General features: G+C 51.0%; 1 protein-coding gene across 1 annotated transcript in view; it reads right to left on the reverse strand.

Moving 5' to 3' along the window:
- Positions 1 to 3,147: 3,147 nt before the first annotated feature.
- PLB1 (phospholipase B1) overlaps positions 3,148 to 22,856 on the reverse strand; it is a 116,059-nt gene continuing 96,350 nt past the window's right edge. The window contains exons 47-58 of the mRNA XM_036434892.1: positions 22,486 to 22,553; positions 22,191 to 22,234; positions 21,879 to 21,978; positions 18,947 to 18,998; positions 17,352 to 17,432; positions 15,890 to 15,952; positions 15,285 to 15,379; positions 13,862 to 13,943; positions 12,536 to 12,640; positions 11,933 to 12,028; positions 5,859 to 5,933; positions 3,148 to 4,388 (exon numbers count right to left, since the gene is read on the reverse strand). Of these exons, the coding sequence (XP_036290785.1) occupies positions 4,185 to 4,388; positions 5,859 to 5,933; positions 11,933 to 12,028; positions 12,536 to 12,640; positions 13,862 to 13,943; positions 15,285 to 15,379; positions 15,890 to 15,952; positions 17,352 to 17,432; positions 18,947 to 18,998; positions 21,879 to 21,978; positions 22,191 to 22,234; positions 22,486 to 22,553 (1,065 nt within the window). The 3' untranslated portion in view covers positions 3,148 to 4,184. The remainder of the gene's footprint in view (positions 4,389 to 5,858; positions 5,934 to 11,932; positions 12,029 to 12,535; positions 12,641 to 13,861; positions 13,944 to 15,284; positions 15,380 to 15,889; positions 15,953 to 17,351; positions 17,433 to 18,946; positions 18,999 to 21,878; positions 21,979 to 22,190; positions 22,235 to 22,485; positions 22,554 to 22,856) is intronic.

The following is a 22,856-nucleotide window of genomic DNA, read 5'->3' on the forward strand; positions in this document are numbered from 1 at the left end:
CTAATCCAATAGTAAACAGCACAGCCTAACAGTGTATTCCAGATAACCGAAAAGCTCTTAGATGAGCTTGTGGAGCGAGGACACTGACAGGGCAGGTGGCTACTTTCCTGTCTTCTTTCCAAGTTTTGGATGTTTTTTTCTTAACAATACTGACCTTTGTTTCCACGTTTGTGGTGAGGATCAAATGAGAAGATGCTGAAATGCTTTGTAAACTGTAAGGTGCCAAATGTAGTTTCATTATTATGGTTCTTTTACAAAGCCCCTTGAATAACCACTGATGTGGGAAGGAAGTATTGAATGCCCATCCTTTAAACTATTGTTTTTATCCCAGTTCTTACAAAAAGACTGAAAAGACACAGAACCTGCTTTAGTTGCCCTGTCTGTAAGATTTTGAGCTAATAGTAGGGTGTACCTCCCTGGGCTTTGTGGGAACCGATGAGTAATGCAGACTTCCCGCTAAAAACAATGCCTGGTACACAGTGAGTACCCAGGAAATACTGCTTCACCAAATACCTACTGTTATCTCTCCCAAAGTTTAATCTTCTTTAACACCAATGTATTTGATTTCTAGAAGTTCTATTTGATTCTTAGTTCTTTCATAAATCTGCTTTTTTTTTGGGGGGGGGGGTGCCTTATTCTTGTCTCATGTTTTAAATCCCTCATCTTTAATCTTTCTAAACAAATGTATAATCTGTCTTCAATCCTGTTGTAAGAAAGACTGTTACGTAAAATGTGGGTCTAATCTTGCCATTTGTTTTGTCTACTGATTCTCACAGGGATTGTATCTTCATTTTATTTTTCTAATTAAAAGATTTGCCTGCTGTTGAAACTCTACATAGATGCTAGTAAAATAAACCATAGTCCCTTCCATTAATTTTTAAAATAATAGCTTATTAACTAGAGATGACTTAATTGAAACAGAGGAACTCATGGTGCCATCCTAGCCTTGTGAAAACAATGTCCTCTTTTTTTAGACTTTTATTTTGTACCATGTTTATCTGCAATTTGGCCCAATTCCCTGCTAGATCATCTGCTTTATGCTTTGGGATTTTCCCTTTCCCTGGACACTAGTTTTCATTTTGATGAATGTCCCATTATGCAGTGAAAGTATAACTCGGGGCCAGTTACCTCTCTTCTGAGTCTTGGTTTTCTTCTCTGTAAAATGGGATGACAGTTCTGACTGGTTTGGCTCAGTGGATAGATCGTAGGCCTGCGGACTCAAGGGTGCCAGGTTTGATTCTGGTCAAGGGCATGTATCTTGGTTGCAGGCACATCCCCAGTAGGGAGTGTGCAGGAGGCAGTTGATTGATGTATCTCTCTCATATATGTTTCTAACTCTATCCCTCTCCCTTCCTCTCTGTGAAAAATCAATAATATATATTTAAAAAGGGGGGAGGGATGACAATAGGGTTATAGAAATTTTAATTATTGTGCACCATGATGCCTATCATAGTGTAAGCCCTCTGTCAGCTCTTATTGGTTTTATTTTTCTTTTTACCAACTTTTTAAAAAACACTCTTTCTAAATTTTTATGTTTTATTGATTTCAGAGAGGAAGGGAGAGGGAGAAAGGGATAGAAACATTGATGAGAGAGAAACATCCATTGGCTGCCTTCTGCACATCCCATACTGAGAATTGAGCCCACAACCCTGGGCATGTGCCCTGACTGGGAATTGAACTGTGACCTCCTGGTTCATAGGTCAACACTCAATTACTGAGCCATGCCAGCCAAGCTGTACCAACCTTACCCCAATTGCATTTAAAGTCCCAAATCAAATGCGGCCTGATATTACAACCTTTATAACAACATAATCACTATTAACTCCTCACCCCCTCCATAGTGTCTCCCTAACCCAACTCTCCCTGGCTTATCCATCCTCATTTTCTCTGGCTTTCTTGTTGTCTCCTAATCACATCTTTCCACTTAATGAAGTTTTCTCAGTCTCCACGAACCCTTTCTTTTTGGCCTCTAACTAAATCATCTCTCCATCCTAAAGAGCACAAAGTTCCATGTCCTTTATGAAGGTTTCTGACCAAATTTAATCCATACAAATCTTGTTTGCATTAAAAGAGCCTCTATGGAGAGGAACATGGACTGTAGCTTCCTCAGGATTTGTTGGCTTGCTTTGTGGTGTGGCTGTGGGTGTCACCCTAGTGAGACAGAACATTTTCCTACGGGTCAGGGACATGGCATGGGGTCAATGTGTGAATACTACCACCGGGTTCAAGTAGGTACTCTCATGTGTTTTTACATTTTGGCTTTTCAGCATATATTTGATGGGAATTTGGGGCCTGGTCTGTGTCCCTTTAGAGAGTTCTCTTTGTTTCTATCAAGTGCTCCTTGGTCACCAGCCTGGGACCACTGTTTGTTGTTCATTTTTCAGCTCTGGGGGCTTCTGGATTACTCAGGTAGTGTAAATTCCAACTCCAACCCAAGTGAGGGACTTGAGGTTAGGAATTCTGTGATTTCTTGAAATGGGAACTATTGGAGGTATAGAGACTTGAGGGCAAACTGGGCGTGTATGGGGGGAAGACGAACTCTCAGATTTAATGGTTCTCTTTGTTGCTACACTGTGGTAAGCCAGGAGCACAAGTTATGATGAGGCAGTTTTTTAGGACGTGTGTGCCTTTGTCACTGTTTTTTGGTCCTTAGGAAGAAGTGGAGCAGGTATGCTATTCCCACTGGACAAACAGAAATTGAAGCTCAGAGAACACTGGGACAGGACTTAGGTCCTCTGGGGACTCTACCCTGTTTTTCAAAAGATGATGACCCTTCACGAGAGGAAGGCAGGCATTCTTCATCCATCCATCCATTACTGCCCCGATCCCACACCTGTCTTCAGTCTGAACACTATCTCAACTCTCCACAGAGGAGAAAAGGGCTCCTTTCCAGGTGTGCAGTATTTTAGAGCATTTTCACAGGCATTTCTTGTTTTCCAGCTGTGCTGCGAGGCAGGCAAAATGGGTTCTCTGAGTCCACTTTTATAGAGGAGGAATCTGAGAGACCAGGGCTCAGGCTGCTGATGGGGTTTGCTCTGTGGGCCACACATTCAGATGGTATATATAACTGGGGTTCTAACTCACATTCTTTGTCATCCCACACTATGTGATCAGAGATATATGGAGATATGCTTAGAATGCAGATGATAATGGATTCATTTTGCTTGCTTTTTATTGGGGTGAAATTCACAGGACTTACAATTAACCTTTTTAAAGGAATAAGTCAGTAGCATTCACAATGCTGCGCAACCACCACTCTTAGTTTCAAAACTCATCCCCTCCCTGGGTTTTTGTGCAAAATCAAAGGAATGATCTGGGAAAGTCATCCAGTCGGGGTCTTGCCGTGGTAGGGCCTGGGTTGTCAGACTCTCTATCTCTTTCTCAGCAACCTGGTAACGTAGAAAGAGGAAATCACTCCGAAATTTAGTCCCTGGATTAAGCCAGGTTGAGGATATGTAAGGTGTTCATGTTCCAATCCTTTATCTTTTTTTAAATGGCATTTCAACATAGTCCTCTTTCAGGAAACTTTTGCCAAGGAACTCTTCCCAGTCTTGAGAGCAATCGGCTGTGTTTACCTGTCGTTGCCGTAGCGCTGACTTGCACTGTCACAGAGCTTCTTGTCTCTTGAAGGAGTTTTGTCTTCTTGGCCAGGAACCTCACAGCTTTGGAGGTACCACAGTGCTCTGTGTTGTCCCGGGTCCAAAACAGGTGCACGGCAGGTATGTGTTGGACTGTAATGCATGGTGGCCAGCCAGCTCCCGAATTCTATCCAGCACCTGCTGACCAGTGTCCTCCCCACACTCTAAGTAGTGGGTTTGGGCACTGAGGATCTGCTCCTCCAGTGCTGACTGGAGCCCGACAGGGGCTGGTCTGGCTCAGGTCTGCCATCACTTGGGCAGCACTGGCTGAGATGACACGGAAGGCTCTAGCTCCCACATCCTCATCACATGACAAGATGGAAGGCAAGAGCTTTAAGCAGGTTAACCCAAGAACAGAATGACTTTGGCTTTCATTTAAATTCGCCAATTCCAGGAGCATCGGTCCCAGGCTTCGGTAAGTCGGGACGGTCCTTTTGGCTTCCTATGTCACCAGGTGTGGAAGCGCTCTATGGTGGCTGAGGTAGAGGGCTGGGGAGGAGTGTGTGGCTGGGACTTCTAGGATGAGCATCCATGCAGCTGTTGGGCCTACAAACTCACAGTGTTCAGGTTTATTGGAGGATCTTCCTTCTGGCGGCTTCTCATGGCTCTCCATGCCATCACCACGCCGACACCAACTGCAAGGCCACCTCCTGCCGCCACTGGCACAGCCCAGGGGAGCATGTTGGGGCCTTCTTCAGCCTGGCTTTGGAGTAGCTGACTATTCCTCAGAGTGTGGAGGTAAGGACTCTCCTGCGGAGGAGGAGAGGGTCAGGCGTTGGGGCCTCTGAAAACCATCTAGCTGCCCACCTTGGGCTCTTTGGGTCCCTGGCTGGAGATGCTACCACACAGCCTTGCACATATCCCCAGCTCATGGTCTGCAAAGCTCCTTCATCCCACTGGGCCCAGACCTTCCGGAGGAGGGTGTCCAAAGTGGTCAATACCCAGTTACAACCTCCTGTGTGTCTCACCAGCATCTCCCTCCTGTTGACCCCATTGTGAAAGACTGGGAACTGACAGTGGCCAATAAAAGTCTTGGGGGAGACCCCAACTCTTTCTTTTAGGCCATACTGAACAAATATTCCCATCCTCCCATCCAGGGGTGCTGGGGGAGCAGAGAAGGTCAGGGTGGAAGGACAGCTGGTTCTGCAGTCAATTGGAGAACCAAAATGAGAGGGACCGGGAGAGAAGGCGCTTGGGCCTGCCTTCCTGGGTCCCTTCCTCCCTTTCAGCGAACACGGAGTGCCTGTTGCGGGAGCCATGGCTGGGGGAGCTGTGCGAGTGCCTGAGAGCTAAGATATGACATCTCTCATAGCCCAGGTGGGAGATAAGACATGTTGAGAAGCGATCACATCACTGGAGCCTTTCAGTGTCTTAGGAGCAGTGTAAACACAAGAGAGACTAAGGCAGGTGTGCAGGGACAGTAGCCCAGACAGGGCCTGGAGGATGTAAAGATTTTCCAAAGGCTGAGATGGGGGATGTGCCTGCAGAGGAGGCAGCAGTGAAAGCACAGACAGGGCAATCGTGGGGCTCATCAGGGAACTGCTCTATTTTCAGGAGCAGAGAGTGTTGAAGGTGACAGAACAATGTCTAAGGTGCCTTTCTTCCATGGACGGTTTCATGGAGGGAAGGGTTTCAAGTAGTCCTGACAATCCTGGCAGGCTGGTGTCTGCAGTGATCATGAGATGGATAGAGTGGGGAGAGGAGAGAGCTGGGGAGCAAGTTTGGGACTTAGCCAGTGGTCCAGGTAAAGGCAGTAAGGGCCTGGAAAAGGCAGTGGTGGGAAGGGAGGAGGTGGATTGTAGGCTCCCAGGGCAGATTCGGTGTCTTATTTCTCTCTGCCTCCCAACCCCCCAGCCCTAGTGGCATGCCTGGCTTGGGAGAGCTCCTCCACCTTGTTTAAGACAGAGCATGACTCAGACTCCTCAGGGTAGAGGGTGACTCAAGCTTCCGCCAGTCCTGCCTGCCTCCCCTGAGTGCCTCTTCCCCCTTCAGTCAGGACCTCTTGCTTCCTCCTGCCCCTCACCCCTGGCTGCCCCCACTCTGAGGAGCTGAAAGGTGCCTGGAACAGTGGGGAAAGGTGAGCTGTGAGAATGGTGGCAGTGAAAGAAGTGTACGATGCCAAAGCCTCCCAGGGGATTTGTGTGTCTCCCGGTGGCTCTATCGCCCCCATCCTCACCCCAGACACCTGTCCCATGCTGGACAGGTGGGACCGTTACTCACAGGAGAGGGGCACTTGAGTTTGGTTCGGCTGTAGGTGAAGTTGTTGGAGGTTGTCTTACGGCCCACTGGTTCCAGCTGAGGAGAGAAAGGAAATCCTGATTCCTCCGAAGCTGGGAGACCCCTCCTGAAAGAGTGGTCTCTCATACCAGACTCCTTCTCTTTCCAAAACTGAAACCAGCTATGAAGCAAGACCCACAGCAGATACCGGCAGCTCCGGGGCCAGAGCTGGACCTGACTCTCTCACAGAGTGACAGGCCCACCAGAGCGGGGGGCGGGTGGGGGGGTGGGCGGCTGAGTCTGTGTCCTGGCTTTACTGAGGCCCAAGAGAGACTGACCGGTCTAGAGGTCACACTGAGTGGAAGTCAGGGCCCAGCACCTCCATTTCCTGTTTTCCTTGTGGGTGGCTGTGATGGCAGACATTCTGCATTTTCAATTTGTAAAATGGTCATCCTCGTCGTATTTACCAACTTCTTTTAAGTGTATGGGGCTAGTCAACTTCAGGAAAACACATTGGTTACCATGACACCATGACTAGACTCAGCTTGTCAACCTTAAGAAATTGGGTTTTCTCACTTGAGCATCTTTGTATGTTTTCTTCATAGATAAAAAGGTCTACTGACAACATTTCTGTGGTTTAGAGAGGTTCTCCCAAATACGTTTGGCCCTGGGGCCCTCTGAGGAAGAGTCGCAAGCTGCTGGATTTCTTCCGCCCAGCACCTTCAGTCCCAAAAAGGATGAACACCGATTCGAACTGTCCTGAACTTCTGGCCTCCACCATCGGATAATCTGTCCCTACCTGTTCCTGACCTCAGCAGCTCCTGACTCCAGGTATTGCCTGTGAGGTAAGTGGAAGTACTCTGTGCCAGCTAATGACCACACCTGGCTCATGGTCTTGTTTTTGTGTTGACTTAAAGCCTTTATACCTGTTCCTTAGCAACACAGAGGAGGAAGGGCAGCTCTGGTGCCCACATGGTGACTGGACAGAGCACAGCAGGGTCATCCGCTGGGGTCCTGGCTCTGCTGATAACGGCCAGTATGAAGCTAGGCTGGCTCCTGAACTGTCCCGAGGTTAGGGGCAGGGCATTAAACCCTGTCCTGACAATCCCACATTGGGTTGTTGTGAGCATCAAATGAGAAGATGAAATGAAAGCACGTGTGAGCAGGACGTCACTTACACTTGTAAGAGAGCATTATTTCTACTTAGCACCATGGTAACAGAACCACCTGGTGAGAGATGAATACCGAAGGCTAGTTTGGATGATTCCCAATGATGTCCCAGGGACCCAGGAACCAAGTGGTGCCGAGGAAGGCAGTGATCATTTGGGTTTGATGATTGTATGAGTTTCTCTCTTTTTACGGGTTCCCTGCTATCAGAGCAGAAACTATTCTATCTCCAATCATTTAACTGCCCTCCCCTGGATCCCACATCCCCTCCAGCGACTTTTGCCATTACTTCTCATATCCCTAGGGCGAGTTGTTTGTAATCACTGACTGGGCTTCCTGGTCTTCCCTTTTCTCTGACACCCATTCCAATGGGTCTCCAGTCTCCTCACTTGGCTGAAGCTGTCAGTCACCAATGGCCTCTGCCTTGCCAGGTCCAATGGTCACTTTTTCTGTGTGTGTCTACGTCTTGTTTGACTTCTCAGCAGCATTTGTCAAAGTTGATGCCTCCCTTTCAAGCCACTCACTTCTCTGGTTCCCTGGAGATCACGCTCTGCTTGTTTCCTTCCTCCCTACCCCTCTTTCATCTTCCTCTGTTGCTGGTATCAAAGGTTGGAATGAATGTCCTAGGGCTTGGCAGTTGGTCCTATACTCTTTTCCACACATTCTTTCTCTAGGGCGCTCAGTTAAACCAGTGGTTTTGAATACCACCTCTATGCTAATGATATCTCCTCCCCCCCCCCCCCCCCCAATCTCCATCCCTGACCAACTCTCTGAGCTCCAGACACAGATATTTAACAGCTCATCTGATAACACCAGGTGATTATCTGGAAGGCATCTCTAACTTACCACATCCAACAAAGAACTTGGAGTTTTCCCTCCCAAGCCTTCTTCCCTCTACCACCTCAACCACCCATTCCATTTCCTTAACCTCAGACTAAGGTTTCATCGCTACTCAACAGCCAGAGGGTAAAAGGGTTTATATGGCTGGAAAGCCATCCAAGGACTAGGCCCTGCTCACCTCTCTGACCCTTTCTCTCCCTCCAGTCACCCTGGCCTTTGTGTTCCTCAGAAGCTTCAAGCTCATCCCTGACTCCAGGCCTGCACAGGTCCTATCTCCTCTGCCTGGAGCAGTCTGGCCCAGCCCTCTGCATGCCTGGCAGCCTCTCTCAGTTCACAGGTCACTTCTTCAGTGAGGCCTTCTTCTCACCCCCCATTCCTCTCTGTCATAGTTCCCTGCTTTGCTTTTTCTTAAGCCCTGAATGTGGTCAGAAATTACCTTGCTCATTTGTTTGTTATTTGTTCCTTCCCAAGGAGACTGTAGGCTCCATGAGAACAGAGCCATTCTTTCTTTTTGATTGCTGCGTCCCCAGCATGCGGAACAGTGCCCACCACCTAGTGGTTGAGCGATTGGGTGGTGGAAAGGAGATTGCAGTGGAGAAGTGCAGGGGCAGGAGGCATGGGCTGGCCATAGAAACAAGGCTGTTTTTCTAGAGTCCATTTTTTTTTCTTTCTGAAGCTATATGCACCAATGAAGAGCCAAATGCACAGGTCTGGGCCAGGGTACAGTGGGGTCGGGTGGGCCTCTAGACTGCTCTGGGGATTCAGAGAAGACTTCCTGCGAAAGCTGGCACTGGAGTGGAGTGGTGAGGAGGGTAAGAAGCAGGTTGGAAGGGCAGACCGGAGTAAGGGGTGAGTGATGGCAGACACACAGAGGCAGAGAGCATGAGCGGCGTGGGAAATTTCACTCCTTATTAGACTGCCAAGTGCAAATCAGAGGGTGGCGGAGTGGCTGCCAGATAGATTGACTGGGGTCAGGTCGCAGGTGGTGTTTGGTGCTAAGGGGCCAGGCCTCTCCTTTGGGGTGGGTGGACCTTGGAAATTTGAAAGCAGCGTCAGCTTTTCATTTCTGCAGACTACTGTGGTGAATAAATCTCAGGCGCTGGTTTGCAAACCCTGTATAATAATGCCACTGGAGAGCTTTTAAAATATACTAAACCCAGGTGCCACCCAGACTAAGTCAGAATTTCTGGGAATGAGGCCCAGACATTTTTCTTTTATTGTAAGCAAATTTTTCAATGAGGCTGACACACATATAGAAACAAGTACAAATCATAAGTGAGCAGGAATTATTACCAGAACCCTGGGCCCCTCTGCCTCCCTCATCCAGTATAATTCACCCCCAATAAGACCATATATTAATTGACTTGTTTTTGAAATATATGTATGTTGTTGAAGTGTGTTTCCCTAAGTGTAAGGTATTCCATTGTATGAAGGTGTCACAGTTTGTCCATTCTCCTGGTGGTGGACATGGGGACTATGAATAATGCTGCTGGGAAAAGTCTGTATGCAGCTGTGGTGGACCCATGCATTCCTTTCTGATGGGCACATGCCCAGGAGTGGAATTGTTGGGTCACAGGGAATCCATACGTTCAAAGTAGTTGCAGGCATATATTGTGTTTAAAGTCTCCAGAGGATTCTACTCTACAGCCAGAGCTGAGATTTGCTGTTTTAAGGGCCATAAGCCTGGAGACAGCGATGCCATCATGAGGCTAGGCTATCACTCAGAGCCTGGGGAGATGCAGATAGCAGGTGGGGAGGGCGGGGGGGAGATTTCAATACTGCTGGCTAGGCATCAGAAAAAAATAAGGAAAAGCTTTATAAGAAGACAAAAGAATAAAAAGGAGGAGAAAAACATTTCCTGGTATTGCTAATATTTCTGGCTTTGCAAATGTTCCGAACGAAGCCTAAATTGTTAAGAGAGGAGGTGCAGGAGATGATGAATCTATAGGGTGTTTGCTGCACAGTAGGATACCTTGGGTTCACCGGCCAAAGCTTGCAGACACTATGTCATAGGACTCTAATTATGAGACATGAATTCACCGGGTACATATGAGCTTATCTGGTTGGGAGCGGGAAGGCCAGGTGGTGCTGTATCCAGAACACTAGACAACTAAGACCTTTCTGATGGGCATATGCCCAGGAGTGGAATTGGTGGGTCACTGGTAGGGTACCTTGGGATCACCGGCCAACCCCTGCTCTGCCACTAACTGGCTGTGTGATCCTGGCAAATGGCTTCGTGTTTCTGGTTTTAGTTATAGAGCATTCTGGCCAGAGGACCTCTAAGAGTCTGCTATTTATTTATGTCACTCTACGGGGGAAATTCCAGTAAGAAAATACTCTAAAAGTTGGTGTGATGCAATAGCTTTATAGCTGAGATGGCTTTGGATGAAAACACTGGACTGGATAATTATTTCCCAAAATTACACAGCAAAGCATAAGTTATTCTTAGATGATTTTCGTCCAGTTTTACTTTGTTGTTTCTTAAATTAGAAGTATGGCTGGGACAATGATGGGCAGGGAGCCACGGGCAGTCTTGTATCTTTATCTATATGGCTCCATGTCAGTGTGTACCTTTTGTTTTCAGATAAAAACCCCTCCCAGTTTCCTTTATGTATAAAAACCTCTCACCTGGGTGAATAGAGAGAACTACTGAGCTGCTTGGGAAGAGGCCAGAAAGACATCCTTAATTCATGCAGAGAGAGACCAATGAGCTCTGTCATTTTTGAGTCATCAAGCCCCAGGAGACTCCTGGCATTATGCAGGCTCAGAATGCCACCAGAAAATGCTGGGAAGGAAAGGCTAAGGGCTTAGAATTCTGGGCCCTTCTTGAAATCCCCTGACATCTCAGTAGAATAATTGCATAGAAACCCATTTCTTGGGAGCAGGGTCGGGGGTTTAAAAGGAATGAAGTTGTGTGACTCAGCCACTGAAAGACAATAGGACTTTGATTCATTTCTTTCATAGATTTTTGTTTTAGGCTGCACAAACTTGGATTAAAACAATGACCCCGTGGAGGTTGGGTGGGGAAGGAACTAAAAGATGTTGTGGTTGAAATTCAGAGTCCTGGGCTGAGAGTATGATGAAAGATTTAGGAGTGGGTAGAATGTGATGTCAACAGATGGGAAACAAAAAGTGGAGGAAGGCTGAGTCTGCAATGAAGCAGGCCAAGGATAAAACCGGCTTACGTGCTGTTCTGAGGAGAAGGGATGGTGTAGCTAAGGGAAAAGTCAATATTTTGAGTCAGCCGAGTGAGATACTGGACCCATTGGGTGAGTTGACAGGTGTGGGAATATTTGGACAGTGGTGGTTGGCAGGGACACGGTGGGCCTGAACGGCAGTAAAAGTAGCAGGAGTGCAGTCTGTTTAGTCACCATGGGAGAAATGAGGGAACATGCACGTGGGGGTGGAGATTGGGTTACTCACTGAGATTAAAGCAAAAGAAGCCAGAGGACTGGCAAGGCGTTTCATTGCCCTGTGCAGACGGAGCTGGTTGCCTAGTAGTGAGTAGCCGGCTATGCAGGGCAGAGGCAAGGCCAGGGGTTCCTGTGGCCCCTGGGCTGTATGTTCATTGTATAACGTCCCTTTGCCACCTTAAGAAAGGATGGGAACAGGTGACAACCTGGGAAAACAGGCCAGAGGCTCTTTTCTTTTTGCTGTTCAAAGAAATAAGAGTTGGGAATGTGTTGAGACTGGAATGATGGGGCTGACATTTGTTGAATGTTAATTATTGTGCTGAGTGCTGTTTTCACATTACCTTCAATTTCTGAGATCTGTGCCATTTTCATTGTTTTTACAGATGATGATGGCCAGAGAGAGAGAAAGATCATTTGTCCAAGGTCACACAGTAAGGGGTTGAAACTGTTGTTTTCATCTAGTCTACCTGATTACAAAATCATCCCCCCACAATACTAGGGCATTACTGATAGGATCATCTGATCTGTCAGTACAAATGCGTGTGCTACCCTCCTGAGCTTTGGGGAGAAAGGAGCTCTGACAGCCACTAGGCTTTTGTTGTCGACATCCTGGGGTGGCCCTCTTTGACAGGAGCCCACTCGGACCCAGGCACTCACCATGTTGTTCCAGAGCGCAATGGCCATCTCAGCATGCCCGCGTTCTGAGAAGTGGAAACAGTCTTCGGAGAAGAAGGTGAGGTCAGCGCCTCCTCTCTGTGACCAAAGGCAAGGGCATTATCTTCCTGGGACAAGGGCACTGCTACCTGCCCCCACCCACCTAGCAGGCGACCTGGGCATTTCTCCTTTCATTCTTTCCACTCTGCTGATAATGGGGACACCCTCCCAGATATTGATGAAGTTGCCCAATTTTTCAATTTTTAGTTTGTAAACAGACATGAATTATAGCCACCCACAGTCCATCCTTTTCTGTGAGCATCCCTGCCCTAATGTGTTGAAAAAGAATAACATATTTAGGAAGATTTCCATTCTATCCCAATCTAGCAAATAGCAGGGCCAGGCCTCAGGAGCTTGGTCAATGTCGAGTTTCTCCTTTTCTTTCCAAATGAAGCTAGGTTTTAATCATATTAAAAAAAAAAGAGAGAGAAAGAAAATTTAAAAAGGGTAAAGGAGAAGCAGACAGAAAAGCCTACATAGAGAAGAAAACACACCATCTAAGATATGGCCCCACACACGTGCTTCCTAGAAATGCCTGCAGCTTACCTTGTTCAGGGGGACAAGGGTGTTTTGGAAGAAAGGCTGCACGACCACCGCGAAGTCCTCACGCTGCAGGTACTGGTGCCAGTAGGAGAACCTGGACACACCACTCTGAGGACGGAGAGAGAGGCTGCTCAGCCCTCCTGGCCAGGACAGGCAGGTCCTAGCCTTGGGCTGGTCATGATGGAGGCCAACCCACCCTAGGCAATGGGGACTTAAAGGGGCTGCTCTAGGGTACAGGCAGGAGTACCACCCAATTCTACTCTGACGTTTCTGTAAGGCTGGGTCTGAGCTGCTGGCCAGACTGCATGGACCAGAGGCTTCCCCGGTTCACATGGCATGAAGAGGTGAATTATCACATGGGCCCCAGTCCAATGCCAGCTCCCCCAAATGCTCATGAACTTAGGGGATGAGTGTCCTTAGTCTTTGGATTTAAAAACTATGGACTCTGCCGGGACCGGTTTGGCTCAGTGGATAGAGCGTCGGCCTGCGGACCGAAAGGTCCCGGGTTCGATTCTGGTCAAGGGCATGTATTATACCTTGGTTGCGGGCACATCCCCAGTAGGGGATGTGCAAGAGGCAGCTGGTCGATGTTTCTCTTTCATCGACGTTTCTAACTCTCTGTCCCTCTCAATTCCTCTCTGTGTAAAATCAATAAAATATATTAAAGAAAACAACAACAACAACAAAAAACTATGGACTCTAAAAGAGATAGATGAGGTATGCTTATTCTTAAGGAGCTTATAATCCAATTGGGGAAAATGAGACAAGATGTAAAAAAACCCAAAAAACCCATGAGCAGCAGGTAGGGTCAGTGAAGTGCAGGCTGCTCATGGGGAGATATGGGGAGATATCTGAGGGTGAAGTTGCTCATGGGAAGTGGCTTAGAAGAGGTAAGACGACATGGCCTGTGCATGAGATGGGTAAGCTGCAGAAAAGCTCAGAGTGGCCATGTCAATGGAGGAGACGGTAAGTTGGGAGAAAGACCAACAGGCAGTAAATGCCCTCCTCCTCCTCAGGGTGGGAGATGGCAGCCATCACATGACATCACCTCTGGGAGCCCAGTGCTGCTACACTTTCAGGCTGACCCAGTGCTGGCAAGCGGAAGTTCTCTTAGCTTCCCTTCTGAGATTTCTCACTCCCCCCTTCCATCCCCACCCCGCCCCCCGCCTTGGTGTTCAATCCACCTGAATAAATATTTCAGGGCCTGTGACTTGCCCTTAGGGAGCACTTGCTTTCAGGAAAGCCCTGCTGAACGCGTGACTTTGGACCCTTGCTCTGGAGTAAAGGTGCCTCTCACCTGGGGCAGGAAGAGAAGGGGTGCAGATCTACCTGAAAGTTCCAGTTCACCTTCTTCAGTTCCTGCATCTCTGGGGAGTTCTCCTGGAAGCGCCTGAAGCAAGTGCAGTTGCTCCTACAAGGCAAGGAGTCCTATGGAGAAGCTCCCTGGGGGCAGCCTGACTCTGGGCCCCTGGGAGGATGACCCCCCACCCAGAGGAAGCTGCTGCCCACAGAGACCTGGACCCTGTGCTGCCTCACATGGAAAAGGGATGACATCCAGGTGCCTCCACAACACAGCCTTGCTGACTCATGGACCCCGGTCACAGAACTGAACCTCAAGGTCCAGCAGGTACTTGTTGAGAGAGAAGGTGGAAGAGTTGGCACCTGATGCCTAGGCCTCTGTGTAGAGAGCCTTCCCATTCCCCATGCCACCTGGCTGCTCCATCCCAAGCTTGTGGCTTCTGTGGTTTGTCCAGAGAATGACCAGATAGGGAGTGGGATGGAGTTGGGTGACGACTGCCATGATGGCCCAGTCCCTCTCCTTTATGTTCCTAAGGCCTCCCTTCTCTAACTCCAGCTGCTTGGGGATCTCCCTGAGCGCCAGAGTGAGAGGGTAGGGCGGGTCAATCAGCTTGAGATGCCTTGACAAGGTGGAATGTAAGGCCACCTTGCTGGAGGAACCCGCCATACCCCCAGCTGATGCCACTTCACCTGGGGATCTAGGTTTCTATCAATAATGGGAACTAGCTTGTCGTCTTCCCACCAAATCTATTTGACCCCAGATAGGACCCTTCAACCCCCTACAGAATCTCCTCCCCATAGCAAAACTCTGGGAGACCCCCTGGCCTCAGAAGACGGCAACTTCCTGCCAGGGTAACAGCTGAGCTTTAAATAAACTCTAGCCCCCAACAGAAATTCTCTTGCAGTGGCTTTCAAGGACAGTCCTATAAAGGACATTATAAAACCTACTATTTCCCAAGAGCCTGCCTGACTGGGGCCAAGTACTTGGCATGCATTTCCTTTAGACTTCCCATCTCCTTTGCAAGGAGCTTCACAGGTGAGAAGTAGAAAGCACAGAGAGGGTTGGGTGGTTTGGGCAAGCTCCCACAGGTCCTAAATGGCAGAGCCAGGACCTGAGGCCAGGTGTAGCTCAGTGCCTGCTGCTGTCTCTCAAACACAGAGCGACTTGCTGGAGCTGGCGTTTGGAATTATTGACAATTCAGGAGGCTCTAAGGATCATTTGGTCTGCCTGTCTCCCTTTATGGAAAAAGCAAACTGAGGTCCTGAGAAAGGAAGGGACCTGTATATAGTAGGCATTCAACAATGTAGAGGCCTGTCCAAGTGATTTTGCAAGTCCTGGCTAGTTGCCCGTTAGATAGGACTGTGTGCTCTGAGCAATGGTCTCACTGTTGGCATGAGTGAGCCCTGCTCCCTAGAGTACACCCTCACCCTGGGACTGGGACCGTGTACTTACTGAGCTGCCAGTGGCATGTCACATTTCCCGCCTTGGCCCTGGTGTAGGCTGGTCAGCTCCATGACCTCCACCACATTGACAAAAGCCCTTGGAAGCTGTGGGATCAGAGGGGTGGGCTTCCTTAGTCCCCAAGCAGTTGTGAGGGGGCGGGCACTGATGACTACTGGAATGAGCCTAAGGGATCATCTATTCAAACCAACTTCCCCGCCCTACTTTTACCAATAAAGAAACTGAGCCTCAGAGAGGAAATATGATTCTATCGATCTCACTGCATCTTCTGGATCGGCCCCACTTTCTACATTGAGAAACTGAGATCCGGAGAAGTCCCATTGCTGGTAAGCCACACTACCTGGCTGCAAACAAGGCTAACGGGGTTCAGAGGCAAACTCTGTGCCACCAGCAATGTAGTCTGATCCATCAGGATGTCCCCGCAGCGAGCCGGCGGCTGCCTCTCCGTGGCATCCGGTGTCTTAGGCCTGCTCGCTGTGGGGCTCTGCTCAGCGTGCAGCTCCCTGAACAAACTTGCCCAGGTGCACCCTGGGAGCAGCCCCAGGGAGTGAGCGGCAGGAAGGTTACCAGCAGGACGTGGTGCTGCTCTGTCCTACCTCATAGAGGATGTCCAGGGCCTGCTGGATGTGCCGAACGTATTCCCCAGCTGAGTGGGCCTCCTGTGAAGAAAGGAGGGGCTCTCCTCAGCCCTGGGCCCTCCTCAGAGGGAGGAGAGTGGTCTGCTTCCAGCTGAGGGGGCCCGGGGCACCCGGGATGGTGGCAGAGTTAGTGCAGAGGGGCTTTGATGGCACTGGACCGGCTAGAAGCCCAGCCCTCACTGCTGGTGGACAGGGTCTCTATTGGACACCATGAATCCTCCCCTCCTCACCCTACTCTGTGGCATCTCAAATCGACAGGCAGCCCCTGGCAGTGCTGGGCCTGCCACTCCTCCACTCCCTTCCATCACCGGCCTCATTCTTCTCCAACCATATGGCCATGTTGGCCCCATGGGCTCCCCCTAACTCCTACGGTCCTTTTAGGGCTCCTCTGACCTCCATCTTCCGACTGGAGGCTGGTTAGGCCTCTTCCTAGTTAGTCCTGTGGGGTGGCAATTGGGTTCTTTTCACAAAAATACTCTCAGTATAAACCTGCTTACACAAGGACAGGCATTTTCCTGACCCAAGTGCCCACAGGTGGCTCCGAGGTCACTTCTGGCTTCTGGGACCCCGTTGAGTTTAAGATGCAATGACATTTCAACGCCCCTGGGGCGGTGTTGCTGCCTCCAGGATCTGCACAGTGAGGCAGTGAACAGAGGGGCTGGGGGGACCTGGAAGAGCAAGCCCCATGTGTGGGGGGAGGAATTCTCATGCAGCCTCCGGTGGTGTCTCTGAGCCACAAGGAATGATGAATGCCTTCTCCCCCCGCCTGCGCCTGTCAAACATCCTACCATGACCTCTGAGTAATGGCAGCTGTCTTTTTCTGGCCAAATAAAATACAGGATGTCCTCAACTTAGAACAAGATGTATTCCAAAAGTTACAACTTCCCAAGGTTTGTAAGTCTGGACCCGTTTCCTCAGAGAAACAGCGTTAGGCACGGGGGAGGGTTCCCAGGCCGGCAGGCTGAGGCTGGTTCACTCATGATGTCCCTGAAGCGCAGGAGCCTTAGCCAGCCCAGGTGTGACATGGTTTCAGCTCCCCTGCACCCCCTCCACCATCATGAAAAACACCAACAAACAGGGCAGGGACGACAAGCAGGTGGGGGTGGGTCTCGCAAGTTACCCACTGGCTCCCAGAAACCAGTGTGTGTGCATCACAGAGGCCACCCCATTGGCAGTGCCCAGCATGGGTGCTTCTAGACTCTTCTGGAGTCAGACCAATGAAGCTGGTCTCCGAGGGGCCTCCCGCAGTGGGAAATGCCAGGCCTCATGGGGCATGTATGAGCCCGGGCTGCCAGGGCAGACTCGGTGCCTGGAGAGCAGGCACAGTGACTCCCCGAGGGAGCTCAGGGCCCCGGGCATGATAACGCCGCTGGTCAGCATCTCCCTCCCCTGGTCCCCGAGGCGCAGGCCAGTGGCCTACCGGATCCTCGCAGTAATGACACAAGTCGTTGCTCCCAACGAAGAGAGTGATCAGCTTCCAGTCTTTCTCCAGGTTGATTTCCTGCGGGGACAGACATCCTAGGTTTAGCGCTTGGTGTGGGGCATATTCAGGAGGGGCTTCCCTGGCCAGACATCCCCCAAGTGTCCCTCACTCTCTCTGTCTCACAGTAGAGAGACAATGCCTCGCCATCACTGTGATGCTGGAGCAGGAAGAGAGAGAGGGAGAAAGAGAGAGAGAGGGAGAGAAAGAGAGAGAGGAAGAGAGAGAGGGGGAGAGAGAGGGAAAGGGAGAGGGAGAGAGAATATGAGAATATACAGGTGTACACATGTATCTGCTCACACACTGCAGGAGACTATTGTCCTTTGAAATGCTCTTTAGAGAGCTGCAGTCCTGTGTGCAGTGGAGGCATCAAGGCCTTCCGAGGAGCCAGGGCAAAAGATGCAGCTGGAAGCAAAATCCCAGAGCTGCCTCTTGGGAGGGCTCTTCAGGTGAGGAGCAGGGAATAGACCAGGTGAGGGAGCAGGGGGTGGACCAGGTGAGGGAGCAGGGCATAGACCAGGTGAGGGAGCAGGGGATAGACCAGGTGAGGGAGCAGGGGATAGACCAGGTGAGGGAGCAGGGCATAGACCAGGTGAGGGAGCAGGGGGCGGACCAGGTGAGGGAGCAGGGGGCGGACCAGGTGAGGGAGCAGGGCATAGACCAGGTGAGGGAGCAGGGGGTAGACCAGGTGAGGGAGCAGGGCATAGACCAGGTGAGGGAGCAGGGCATAGACCAGGTGAGGGAGCAGGGGATAGACCAGGTGAGGGAGCAGGGGATAGACCAGGTGAGGGAGCAGGGGGCAGACCAGGTGAGGGAGCAGGGGGATAGACCAGGTGAGGGAGGCAGGGATAGACCAGGTGAGGGAGCAGGGCATACCAGGGGTGAGGGAGCAGGGATAGCAGGTGAGGGAGCAGGGGGTGGACCAGGTGAGGGAGCAGGGGGTGGACCAGGTGAGAGAGCAGGGGGAGGACCAGGTGAGGGAACAGGGGGTGGGCCAGGTGAGGGAGCAGGGGGCGGGCCAGGTGAGGGAGCAGGGGGCAGACCAAGGTGGGGCCCGGAGAGGAGCTATGCGGGGACTCAAGAGGTGGGGTGTGGGCTGAGAGGCCCTCCAAGGAGCTGCTCTCCACTCAGCCACCACCATAATAGGAGTCCTGCCAGGAGCTGGATTCCGAGGCATAAACACAGAGCATTAAAAAAGCAATGACTAGTGAGAAGGTTGCGAGGGGCTGGGATCGGGAAGGAGGAAGGACTGGATGAGAAGCCTATTTTTAGAGCCAGCATTTACATAATAGGGCTCTGCAGAGCCAGCTCCCTAAAGGGGGACGCTGTTGGAGGCCTACACCACAATCTCCAGCTCTCTGCTCCATCTCTCCCTTCTGCTGCCCACCCTAGGGGTAGGGGGCAGGGCCTGCTTCTGGTGGCTCCTTTGGGCCCTCATAGGGACATGCCTGGAGCAGGAGCTGCAGTGGGACGTCCCTAGGGGTCTCTCAGAGCCACTGACCCACCCCAGCTGGAGCGCCGGGTCCTATACTCACAGGGCTGTTTTTCATTCGCGCCACCAGGTCCCGAGCCTGGGCTGGCATGTCCCTAGGCAGGAGAAGAGAGGGATGGTTAGAGGGGGCCCAGGAGCAAGGGCTCAAGCGGCAGGAGTTTGGCCCAGCAGGGATGTGTTTCCGAAAGACTCACATTATGTTAAGTTTATTCCCTCAGAATGTATTGAAAGGCTTGACTCTTAAGAAATGGCAGCCAAGTAATAATCAGAGCCTCGGAGCCACATGGACCCAGACCCTGCTGGAGGCTCGTCTGATCCCACCACCTCTTCCTGCCGGCCAGTCCTCCTGGCCACATGAGGTGGCATCTGCTCAACCTCCCAGCAGGGAAGCGCCCTTACAGTTCACCCAGTGCTTTCACTGCAAGCTGAGCCCGGGCACTTCTTAATCGGCTGCCCGTTTTAAAAATAGCCTTTTGTGTATTTGAAAAAAGCCACAGCCCTCCATTATCCCTCCGCGTTCCCCTTCCAGGCTTCCCGACTCCGTCAGCCTTCATGTCGGAGCCCCACTCTCTGCCCTTTAATCCTTTTGTTTTCCTTCTCGTTCAACACCATTCTCCTTCTCCTGACTTTCCCCTCCCAGCAAGACAGGCTGGGGAGACAAAAAAGGACAGGGTTCGCTCTTCCTTCGCCTCCCGATGCCTGCTATGAATAAGGCAACAACTGCCCCGGATGAGAGACCTGCGGGTCAGTGGAACGCTACTCAGCAATCAAGACGAACGGACTACCGGTACAAACAACAACATGGAGGCATCTCAAAATAATCCTGCTGGCTGAGAGGTTAGACACGAAGGCACCCATGGTCTATGATTTCAGTTACATACGATTCTAGAAAAAGAAGGCTCATCTTAGCGACAGACAGCAGGCCAGTGGTTGCTTGGAGTGCGGTAGGGACAGAAAGGGGCAAGGGGGAGCGATTACAAAGGGGCACAGGGAGACTTTTGAGGGTGATGGATGTGTTTATCATCTTGATTGCAGTGATGGTTTCACAGGCATATGCACATACAAAGCATCAAACTGCAGACAGTGTACTGAATGCCAGTGAAACCTTTTAATTTTTATTTTATTTTTTTAAAGTATGTATATGAGAAATTATGTCAGCAAAGAGAAACAGCCAATCGAGGCTTCCTTGGAGGATGTCTTAGGAACAGTTGCTGGTACAATCTGGCCATTTAAAATCTCTGCATGCCCACAATCAGCTGTGGCCGAGCACACATGACACCTTCCCTGCCCTTGTGTCTCATTTACACAATCTGGGCCACACCCGTGCAGTCCTGCTATCAGTGGGCACGTCAGAAAGCTATAAAGGAAGCCTGACCTGGTTAAAGGTGACCACAGAAGTATTTATAACCTTTTAATGGGTTCAAGATGTGACGAGGGGCCCTTAGGGGCGATAAGCTCATGTGAGCACTGGGGAAGTCAGGAACGCCCACTTCCTCCTCTCTTCCCAGCCCTGTTCTTCAGGCTCAGAGCAAGTCCCACCTTCCCTGCGAGCCTTCTCTCCGCTGAGCTCATTCATCCATGCCTCCTCCATTTCCTTCTCCACCTCAGCGCCAAGACTTACAGGGCCTGTGCTCTTCTTTCAGCTCTGCTACCAACTTGTTGCACGAGCTCACTCCAGCTAGCCAACCCTGCCAGGGCTGAGTTTTCCTCACCTTTTACAGGAAGAGGCCGGATGTATCACTTCTCGGGTCCCTCCTGCATCTGTATTGAGACCGTCTAGTCCTCACGCTACACTTTTCTATCCTCTAGGTTTGCACTCCAAGTACGAAATCATTTCGGTCTGCAGGGTTGCCATACGGAACATTTCCCCCCAAACATTATTTGTTTGCTTCACTAGACTGTAAGCCCTTGGAAGGGAGGGAGGTCACCTTCTGACTTTTCTGTATGGTTTAGTAGCCACCGTGGAGCAGCAGTGAAATAGGAAAGGCAGTGAGAGCAGTGAAGCGAGAGAGGGGCTAAAATGCCAACAGACTGAAGAATCACCTCCTGGCTAACAGCCTGGGCTGTAAATAATAATGAAACGATGACGATGATGATGACGACAATGGAGGTAATAATAATAATAATAGTCCTAACAGCAGTTAGAGGTCGACCCCACGAAACCCAGATTTTTTTTTTTTTTTTTTTTGCAGAAAAAATTAGTTCCTCCTGCTTATGACGTTGAGGAACTGACATGGCTTCCTGAGTCTCAGGGCCAGGCCGAGCGTGGGGCCCTCCGGACTGACGGACTGACGGAAAGGAAGGCTCCTGTAAACACAGTGAGTCAGGGCCGCGGCGTTTCCTTGGTGATGGGAGTGCAGCAATCGTGCTAAAAGCAAACACCCAGCACGTTCGGTGCAGAAAATCAATGAACTCTGCCAGGCATTTCAGCTTTAATTATCTGAATTATTGTCAACAACAGAAACCGGAGTGAAAACAAACACCTACCCTGCTGCTCCCCGGCCCCACACCTCACTCCCTAATGTCAAAATAACAGCCCTTTCAGAACCCACACTGCAGGATCCGAGGCGATGGGGAGAGTGGAAGGGGGTTGCCCATGGGGTCACGCACTGAGTCCGAGAGTCCCTGGGAAGTTCGGTGACCCTCTGCCGGGCAGGGAGCTCAAGACCCGAGTCAGCCAGGGCAGATCCTGGGTCCCCTGACAACTTTCACTGCTAAGCTTGGACCCTTCGGGAAACTTTCTAAGCCTCCGTGTCCTCATGCCAGTGCCCATCCTGAAGGGCACGAGGTCACAGGAGATCACCTGCGTGAGGGCCAGCTCAGGGCCAGCTCAGAGAAGTGCTCCGTGTCCGGCAGCAATGACTGCTCATGGGGCCAGGCTCCCAGGTCCCGGCCTCCTCGCTGCCTCCGTTTCCCTCCCTGACTTCCCAGTCCACCCGCCCGCCCGCCTCCCTCCCGTGCCCACGTCCACTCACCGAGCGCGGGCGCCTTCCACGGCCATGTTCAGGCCTGCTGTCTCCTCTTGGGTGCCGGTGGAGAAGCCAAGGATTTGAGGATTGAACTTCTTGAGAATGTCTTTTTGGAGGGAGAAAGCAGGCGGCACAGGTGAGTGGGAGCTGGATGGGCAGCGTTGGGGCTCAGGTGGGGGGCAGGGCGGTTTGGGGTCTTTTCGGGGCTGGGCGACTTCCCTCCTTGCAGATAATGCCTTTGCTGCTGCTCAGGGGAGGCCCTGGCCGCAGCGAGGGGTTGTTGTGGCCCCAGTGATGCCTCTGCGTGTTGCTACTTACTGGGCAGCGTGGTGTGGGTCTCCAAGACCCCATCCCCTCCAGCGCTGGGGAGAGAAACACATTTGTTCAAACCGCCCGGCCTGCTGCTCCACAGGGCATCATGTTTCTGAGTCAGAGCCAGAGAGTCTGCCCCTGGTATGGGATTCCCACCCCCCTTAGGACCAGCATGAGCACCAGGGCTTTGGCATCTCGGCGCTGGGCCACGGAGCCTTGTCTCCGCAGGGCTCACAGGAAAACACCACTCATGGCCGCTGGGGGAGTGTCATCCAGAGAAATGAAGTGGGAACATCCTTACCTCCAGGACAGTCCCCGCCAGGACACCAGCTGGTCACTGGAGTTGCTGGGGCGGGCTCCTACTGCTGCCTGCGAAAGACAAAGAGAAGGCAGGCTGCAGCCTGGGGGGCGGTAGGGGGTGGGAGGGCAGGCTGGTGGCATTGGGAAGGCCCCTGTGCCCTCGTGTAGCAGCCAGGGCCTGGATGGATCTTTTCTGAAAATGTACCAGCTCCTCTCCAGGCCACGTAACCTCTGAGCCGTCTTGATGCCCCAATCCGCTACATACAACCAGCAACCAAGTCCTAGAAGAATCAAGGTCCTTCCTTCCCACACTCTCTAGCTCCCACTTCTTTCTTGTTCCCTTTGCCATAGTCTGAGGTGAGACTGTCATCT

This window comes from Pipistrellus kuhlii, unplaced genomic scaffold, assembly GCF_014108245.1.
Source record: "Pipistrellus kuhlii isolate mPipKuh1 unplaced genomic scaffold, mPipKuh1.p scaffold_m20_p_13, whole genome shotgun sequence".
NCBI classification, from domain to species: Eukaryota; Metazoa; Chordata; class Mammalia; order Chiroptera; family Vespertilionidae; genus Pipistrellus; species Pipistrellus kuhlii.